General features: G+C 44.1%; 1 protein-coding gene and 1 pseudogene across 1 annotated transcript; both read right to left on the bottom strand.

Annotated features, from left to right (window-relative positions):
* Positions 1 to 254: 254 nt before the first annotated feature.
* Positions 255 to 3894, bottom strand: LOC147666716 (GTPase HRas-like). Its single transcript, XM_086948939.1, has 2 exons — positions 3810 to 3894; positions 255 to 751 (listed from the first exon to the last, which is right to left on the bottom strand). Exons 1-2 carry the CDS (start codon positions 3892 to 3894, stop codon positions 255 to 257), a joined length of 582 nt encoding a protein of 193 aa, XP_086805065.1.
* Positions 3895 to 6807: 2913 nt separating this feature from the next.
* On the bottom strand, positions 6808 to 7377 carry LOC147666715 (GTPase HRas pseudogene; annotated as a pseudogene).
* Between the last annotated feature and the right edge of the window lie 2093 nt (positions 7378 to 9470).

Genomic DNA, 9470 nt, shown 5'->3' with positions numbered 1-9470 from the left:
TCCGTTAGTTGATGCAACCTTCTCCAATGGGGTGATTGGTTACGACAAAACCGCATGACATGCAAGGCAAAAAAGCAAGTGGTTTGAAATGGCGCTGACCATTCTGTGTGCGTTTCTTTAAAATTATTATTTTGTTAGCTTCTGGGTGTTTCGTTTTTTGGTTTGTCTTGTTCTTCATCTCCTTTATTTGTCGTTGTGCACCTGCTGGAGAGATGGCCTCCCTTCTCCACAGAGCCAGTGCCATGTCAACTTAGTCATGATATCACACACTTGCAGTTCAGACACCCTTGGCCGCTCTCATCTGGAGGATTCAACTTGCGAAGCTTGTGCCTACGGATCTCCCACACTAATGTATAAAAGGCGTCTTCAACCCCCTGTCTTGTTTTTGTAGACATCTCAATGTAAGGAATGCCATAACTCCTGGCCAGTACATGCGCTTGTCGTGTCTTCACCGTCCATGCCGGGAGGTCACATTTGTTTCCCACTAACACCATTGGTACGTCATCAGAGTTCTTCACCCGTTTGATTTGTTCTCTGTACTGGTGAATGTTTTCAAAGGACTTCGTATTGTTAATGGCAAAGACGCACAGGAAGCCCTCACCTGTCCTCATGTACTGGTCTCTCATCGCACTGTACTCCTCTTGACCCGCAGTGTCCAAGATGTCCAACAAACATGTTTCTCCATCTATCATCACCTGCTTTCGGTAGGAGTCCTCTATCGTGGGGTCATATTCATCTACAAGTTGTTGGACTTAGCCATTTCCCCCAGAATATTTCGCTTTTTGGCCCCCCTTGTCTAGGAAATGGTGTGCAGGAAATATCCCCCAGTTTTAGAAATGCACCTGACTGAAAAGTTCTGTATTTAAAATGGATGCCATGGCCATGGGTTTTGCCACCTGACTGCCGTAGGTCAGCATTCTAGATATTATTACCCAGCCACCCCAAGCTTTTGGAGGGAATCCTGGCACCCAGGGTGCTCAACCCCTCCCCTTGAGCCAGTTTAGACCAGTTTGCCCCTAACATTCTAGAGGGTTCTGGCACTGACTGGGAGGAGGGTACAAGTAAGGGGGATGTGCCACCAGAGAGGCAGACAGAGCTGGGACAGGAACGTGAGGGGACCTGCTGCGAGGTGTTACCGCCACTTGGGCCTGTGAGCTGGGCCCTGCATTCATCCAACCCCCCCTCTACTGTCCCCGGGGCCCCTAATGAAGTAGGGTCCCCCCCTCTAGGTCCCTGACGCTGTTGGGACCTTAAACAACGCCAGCGCCGCGCTGAAGGAGCGCCGAGAAGGGAAGGAACCGATTGGATCCCCTCCCCCCCAGGAGGTGAGGAGTGTGCCCCTGGGGCCTATTGTGTGACTGTCCGCCCCCCTTGTGAAGCTTTGGCCCTTTGGAAGCGCTGGGCTGTGAAGAGCTGCCTGCGAAGCGCTGTATGGGGAGGATTGTGCCCCCGAGGAACTGGTACTTGTGGAAGCGCTGGGCCTGTGTGGCCTGAGGGAACTGTGCCACTGGGAACTGCTGCTGGCTCAAGCGCTGTGAAGCCCTAAGCGCTATAATCACCTCTACAAGCACTGCATGTCCCGGACTCACCTGTGTTACTGTGGGGCCAGGAAGATTTGTTGTGCCTACAGAGCGCCGTGTTGTTGGAAGCGCTACCCCTTTCAAGCGCTATCCCCCACGACCCCAAAAGAGGTGAGGAGCTTGCTGCCAGGGAGAGCCACGTGTGCGCCGCCTCAGGAACTGCCAGGAATCACCGCCGCAGCCCAGGATCGAGGAGGAGGCGAGGCCGCACTGGGGCATGAATAATTAATCAGCGGGTGCCTACCCCGCGTCGCAAAGTTGCCCAGGATCACCGCTGCGGCCTGGGTGGAGCCGGAGTCCAGCGCGGGCTTCCCCGTGACGTAAGGGGAGTCACGCTGGGATTGGTCCTGGCCGGAGCGTCCCCCGGAAGCCCCGCCCCACCGCAGAGGAAGCGGAAAAGACGCCGACCCCAAGCCCCGGGTCCCCGTGAGAGAGGAGGGGCCCGGGTGAAGCAGGATGCCGTGGTGAAGAGGGAGCCACGATTGTGCTGCCGGCGCCCGAGTGAGGCCTTGCAGGCCCCGTGTGACCTGCCCCTATCAAAGGAGCTGCCATGGGGCTCTCATGCTTTGAGAGAGCCCCCGCATGCTCCGCCGTTGCCGGACCCCCGTGCGCAGAGGGAGCCCTGACGTCGAGAGGACCGGACAAGTGCTGCAGAGGGCGGGCCCTCCAATGCTAAGGAGAGCCCCGCGAGTCCAGAGAAGCCATTCTAGAAGCCCCGGGTCCCCGTGAGAGAGGAGGGGCCCGGGTGAAGCAGGAAGAGTGCCGGTGATCGAGGAGACATCCCAATAACCCCGGTGAGTGGGGACTCGGCCGCATAGTGGGTTGGGGGCATGTCGGGGCAGTTAGTCGATGCCCGCCGCGCCCTCGAGACTGGAGCGAGTGCCGTTGGCCCAGATTAGCCTGAGGAGAGCCTGCAACTGGGTCCAGAAGTGACCGAAAGTCCCCCCCCCCCCCCGAAGTGGGCCCAGATCTAAATTAGGCCCACAGTGTCTGTGGGTTGGGGCCTAGAGTCGGGGCACAGGGTCGGTGCCCGCCCCCCTATGGCTGGCAATCTTGGAGACCTCCAGCTAGGACACCATGTTTTAGGGGCCCCCTTTTATGCCTGTATAGGTGGTAGATAGGCCCTGGACTGGGCAGCCGCCTGAAAAGCGAACTGACATCGATGCCCATTGGTTCCCGGTTACCAATCTGCATGTCTATGCCCCGAGGAGGGATTGTCCTATGTTGAGGTTCTTAGGCCTAGAGTCAGGCCCATGTTAAATGCATTTATACTAAGGTATCTGTCCCCAGGTTCAATGTGATTTAGGCCTGGTGCATTTTAGGTGTTCCATCCGGGGATAAAACTGCTGATGCCACTGAGATGTGCCGCAGACCCTGCCTTATGATTGAGGCCTATACCTTATGTTGATGCCCTCATGCGCATGCTCATGGTTTAATGCCTAACGTCACACCATAATATGTATGCCTAATGTTTAACTTCATGCGGAGGGTTGGCTGTTGTATACACCCTGATGGTTTATGCTTATGGTGACGCCAATTTACTGTCTGATGTATTTGCTGCAGGTTTGGGGCTAAGGAGTTACGCTCTCCAGTTCTTTTCCCTAAGGCTACCTCACTGGTGTTCTGCATAACCTGTTGCTCTGGTGACGGAGGCCTAAGGGCCCTATGGTTATACCTGCCGGTTATCATATGCTGTGATGCCATGATGTTTTTCCCTTACAGGGGTCGTGCTGACGTTGTAATGCATGATGTATGTTTATGCGTCATGTTGTGTTTTGCAATTGCAGCCTACTACCAAGGATGAAGGCCTGAGTTTGCCCTGCGAGATCGCCCTTGGGCATCATTAATTATTCTTTCTTTCCCTCACGTAGTCTACTAAGGGCTCGTGCTTATGACCACGCATTCTTTTTATTTCAGGCACGGACTCACGGGCTGGACCATTTTTCCCATTGTCCCCCTGTAAATAACCCCCCCTGATATACTTGGCTCTGGCACTAGTTGGCGCCCTGTTGTGATTACCACTGTTTTGCATTTTTGCCTTGCAGGTTGGAGATACTACTAAACTACGTCTTTTTTCCAACCAGAAGCGGTGTTGTGTTTCTTTTGTGGTGTGCCTGGGGGGTCGTCTGTGGGTACTGCGTGAGTGCTTTACACTTGTCCTTCGAAGTTTGGCCTGCCCGCTCTGCTCCATGCTACCCCCCCTGGAGATTTGGTAACACCATTTCTTACAAAAGTGGTTTAGAATGAGTTGAATTGTCGGAACGCTCTTCCCAACACCAACTGCTCCCACCACCAGCAGCTTGTACTCCGTCATCTTTAAAGGCTGCCTTCGGGATCACTCCTGTGCTCCTCTGGGTGTATATCTCGCAGCCAGGTGCAAGGGCTCAGGCTTGCACGCCCTACCGCAGCCCCTGAGCGGCCTTGTGCCCACTAAGTCTGTGCCGCATTGGCACCAGCCACGGCCACTGAACAATGTGCAGCGGCGGGAGCTGCATACACCCAACCAGGGCCCACGCTAACCGCCATACTATCTAAATCATGGTTTGTACAAAATTATATAGATAAAAAATATTGATGTCAAAAATATAGTTGTAAAAAATATCGTTTTTTAATGTAAAAAAATGAACATCGTTAAAAATATTAAAACATGTTTAAAAATAATAGCTAATAAATAAAAAGTTAAAATACATTAAACATTTACATATAAAAAATAATATATATTCACTTACACAGAGTGCAACAGTAGGGAAATTGTTGGATAGCGTAGAGGTTAAAATTACTATTCCCAATTCAGAAAGAGCAACAGTAGGAAAAGTGTTGGCTAGCGCAGGGATAACAATTACTATTCCCACTACAGTGAGTGCAACAGTAGGGAAAGTGTTGGATAGCGTAGAGGTTAAAATAACTATTCCCACTTCAGAGAGTGCAACAGTAGGGAAAGTGTTGGATAGCGTAGGGGTAAAAATTACTATTTCCACTCCAGTGAGTGCAACAGTAGGGAAAGTGTTGGATAGCGTAGAGGTAAAAAATTACTATTCCAACTTAAGAGAGTGCAACAGTAAGGAAAGTGTTAGGTAGCGTAGCAGTTATAATTGCTATTCCAACTCCAGAGAGTGTAACAATAGGGAAAGTGTTGGATAAAGTAGGGGTAAAAATTACTATTCCCACTCCGGTGAGTGTAACAGTAGGGAAAGTGTTGGATAGCGTAGAGGTTGAAATTACTATTCCAAATCCAGAGAGTGCAGCAGTAGGGAAAATGTTGGATAGCGTAGGGGTAAAAATTACTATTGCAACTCCAGTGAGTGCAACAGTAAGGAAAGTGTTGGATAGCATAGAGGTAAAAATTACTATTCCCACTCCAGTGAGTGCAATAGTAGGGAAAGTCTTGGATCGTGTAGGGGTAAAAATTACTATTCCCACTCCAAAGAGTGCAACAGTAGGGGAAGTGTTGGATAGCGTAGGGGTAAAAATGACTATTTCCACTGCAAAGAGTGCAACAGTAGGGAAAGTGTTGGATAGAGTAGGGGTAAAAATTACTATTCCCACTCCAAAGAGTTCTACAGTAGGGAAAGTGTTGGATAGCGTAGGGTTAAAAATTACTATTTCCACTCCAGAGAGTGCAATAGTAGGGAAAGTGTGGAATAGCGTAGAGGTAAAAATTAATATTCCCACTCGAGTTAGTACAACAGTAGGGAAAGTATTGGATAGCGTAGAGGTAAAAAATACTATTCCCACCTCAAAGAGTGCCACAGTAGAGAAAGCGTTGGCTAGCGTAGGGGTTAAAAATAACATACTTATAAATTAAATCCTTTTTGTAATTAAATAATGATTTATGAATAAATTACCAATGCATCAATTAAAAATACCAATAAATAAAAACGTATGAAATTAATTAACAATAAATTAATGCTCAATACCAATACATAATAATTAATACAGACCAATTAATAAATAATTAAGAATACATTAATTATCAATACCCAAATATAAAAATTTATAATTACTTAATTACAATTAAATTACTTCCCACCCTATTCCCCTATAAACCCAAAACCCACTACAGAACTAGAATGCAAAATGTAATTAAAAATAATTAATAATTCCTAAAAAATATTATTTAATTTACTATAATTAAATTACTTCCCACGCCATTCCCCTATAAACCCACAACCCACTACAGTACTAAAAGGTATAATTGACTTTAAAAACAAATTACTAACTTCTAAAATTGTTATATACATTTTTTTAAAAACAGTACTATACACATACATATAAAATATATACTAAAATACATAACCCTAATATAAACATCAATATTAGTAACATGACATTTTTGCTATTGGTATTACTAACTTTGATATTAACAAAATTGATATTTCTTACCTTCAAGTCAATATTCTGGTTGTTGATATTCTGTCCCTACAATATTTAAAACTTGATATTAATGTAGGTTAATAATAAAAACTCAATAATGTGTTTGTTCACCTCTTAGCCCATCAGGGCCTGAGGCTTTGCATTGAGCCATTGTTCGCACAGCCTCAATATTGCATCTAACTGAATTGCAGCCTCCAAGGTCTGTGCCTGTTCTCCCGTAATGCAAGTGAGAGCTATGCTCCAAAGGAACTCGATATTGGTGGGCTCTATAGGTGTTCGTACATGTGACTAATAATTCCTGTATGTGTGTTTATAATGCTCCTGTCTGTGTACATTAACTTGAAGATTAGCAGGGGTGGGCATTCTCTCCTCAACATGCTAGGAGTCTTCCCATTTTGACCCCCTCTTTGTGCAAAAATATCTGAAAATACATCTGATATAATGTTTGTTTACAAACATTTTTAAAACACTTAAATACAATTAAAGAACTGCATATGTCCACCATTAAAAATACATAAATAATTACCAACTAAATATGATTCAATAATGTTAATAGTAAGTTAAAAAGCTGTGGCAACGGCAACAGAAAAAGATTAGTTCTCCGTGAGTTGATGCAACCTTCTCCAATGGGGTGATTTGTTACGACAAAACCTCATGACATGCAAGGCAAAAAAGCCAGTGGTTTGAAATGGCCCTGACCATTCTGTGTGAGTTTCTTCAAAATTATTATTTTGTTAGCTTCTGGGTGTTTCGTTTTCTGGTTTGTCTTGTTCTTCATCTACTTTGTTTGTCTTGTGCACCATCTGGAGAGATGGCCTCCCTTCTCCACAGAGCCAGTGCCATGTCAACTTAGTCATGATATCACACAATTGCCGTTCAGACACCCTTGGCCGCTCTCATCTGGAGGATTCAACTTGCGAAGCTTGTGCCTACGGATCTCCTATACTAATGTATAAAAGGCATCTTCAACCCCCTGTCTTGTTTTTGCAGACATCTCAATGTAAGGAATGCCATAACTCCTGGCCAGGTCATGCGCTTGTCGTGTCTTCACCGTCCATGCCGGGAAGTCACATTTGTTTCCCACTAACACCATTGGTACGTCATCAGAGTTCTTCACCCGTTTGCTTTGTTCTCTGTACTGGTGTATGTCTTCAAAGGACTTCATATTGTTAATTGCAAAGACGCACAGGAAGCCCTCACCTTACCTCATGTACTGGTCTCTCATCGCACTGTACTCCTCTTGACCCGCAGTGTCCAAGATGTCCAACAAACATGTTTCCCCATCTATCATCACCTGCTTTCGGTAGGAGTCTTCTATCGTGGGGTCATATTCATCTACAAAGTGGTTTAGAATGAATTGAATTGTCGGAACGCTCTTCCCAACACCAACTGCTCCCGCCACCAGCAGCTTGTACTCCGTCATCTTCAAAGGCTGCCTTCGGGATCACTCCTGTGCTCCTCTGGGCGTACATCTTGCAGCCAGGTGCAGGGGCTCAGGCTCGCACACCCTGCCACAGCCCCTGAGCGGCCTTGTGCCCACTAAGTCTGTGCTGCATTGGCACCAGCCCCGGCCACTGAACAATGTGCAGCGGCGGGCGCTGCCTACACCCAACCAGGGCCCACGCTAACTGCCATACTATCTACATCATGGTAAGAACAAAATTATAGAGAAAATAAATATTTATGTCAAAAATATAGTTGTAAAAAATATCGTTTTCTTAATGTAAAAAAAATGAACATTGTTAAAACTATTAAAACATGTTTAAAAATAATAGCTAATAAATAAAAAGTTAAAATAAATTAAACATTTACATATAAAAAATAATATATATATACTTACACAGAGTGCAACAGTAGGGAAATTGTTGGAAAGCGTAGAGGTTAAAATTACTATTCCCAATTCAGAGAGTGCAACTGTAGGAAAAGTGTTGGCTAGCGCAGGGATAAAATTTACTATTCCCACTCCAGTGAGTGCAACAGTAGGGAAAGTGTTGTATAGCGTAGAGGTTAAAATTACTATTCCCAATTCAGAGAGTGCAACAGTAGGGAAAGTGTTGGATAGCGTAGGGGTAAAAATTACTATTCCCACTCCAGTGAGCGCAACTGTAGGGAAAGTGTTGGATAGCGTAGAGGTAAAAATTACTGTTCCAACTTATGAGAGTGCAACAGTAAGGAAAGTGTTAGGTAGCTTAGCGGTTATAATTGCTATTCCAACTCCAGTGAGTGCAACAGTAAGGAAAGTGTTGGATAGCATAGAGGTAAAAAATACTATTCCCACTTCAAATAGTGCCACAGTAGGGAAAGCGTTGGGTAGCGTAGGGGTTACAAATAACATACTTATAAATTAAATCATTTTTGTAATTAAATAATGATTTATGAATAAATTAACAATGCATCAATTAAAAATACCAATAAATAAAAACGTATGAAATTAATTAACAATAAATTAATGATCAATACCAATAAATATTAATTAATAATGACCCATTAATAAATAATTAACAATACATTAATTATCAATACCCAAATATAAAAATGTATAATTACTTAATTACAATTAAATTACTTCCCACCCTATTCCCCTATAAACCCACAACCCACTACAGAACTAGAATGCAAAATGTTATTAAAAATAATTAATAATTCATAAAAATTATTATTTAATTTACTATAATTAAATTACTTCCCACCCTATTCCCCTATAAACTCACAACCCACTACGGTACTAAAAGGTTTAATTGACTTTAAAAACAAATTACTAACTTCTAAAAATGTTATATACATTTTTAAAAAAACAGTACTATACACATACATATAAAATACATACTAAAATACATAACCCTAATATAACCATCGATATTAGTAACATCAAATTTTTGCTATTGGTATTACTAACTTTGATGTTAACAAAATCGATATTTCTTACCTTCAAGTCGATATTCTGGTCGTCGATATTCTGGTCGTTGATATTCTGTCCCTACAATATTTAAAAATTGATATTAATGTAGGTTAATATTAAAAACTCGATATTGTGTTTGTTCACCTCTTAGCCCATCAGGGCCTGGGGCTTTGCATTGAGCCATCGTTCGCACAGCCTCAATATTGCATCTAACTGAATCGCAGCCTCCAAGGTCTGTGCCTGTTCTCCCGTAATGCGAGTGAGAGCTATGCTCCTAAGGAACTCGAGATTGGTGGGCTCTATAGGTGTTCGTACATGTGACTATTAATTCCTGTATGTGTGTTTATAATGCTCCTGTTTGGGTACATTAACTTGAAGATTAGCAGGGGTGGGCATTCTCTCCTCAATAACCATGCTAGGAGTCTTCCCAATTTGTCCCCCTCTTTGTTAAAAAATAACTTAAAATACATCTGATAAAATGTTTGTTTACAAACATTTTTAAAACACTTAAATCCAATTAAAGAAATGCATATGTGGGGGGCGTGGCCAACCGGGCAGCGAGATGGCCGCTCTGTGAGCGAGCTCCGCCGGCTGCACATAAAGAATCCTATAAAATC

The sequence above is a fragment of the Lissotriton vulgaris genome, unplaced genomic scaffold, assembly GCF_964263255.1.
Source record: "Lissotriton vulgaris unplaced genomic scaffold, aLisVul1.2 SCAFFOLD_1081, whole genome shotgun sequence".
Taxonomy (NCBI): Eukaryota; Metazoa; Chordata; class Amphibia; order Caudata; family Salamandridae; genus Lissotriton; species Lissotriton vulgaris.
The sequence above is the reverse complement of the archived record's forward strand: the minus strand, read 5'-3'. Positions and strand labels throughout refer to the sequence as shown.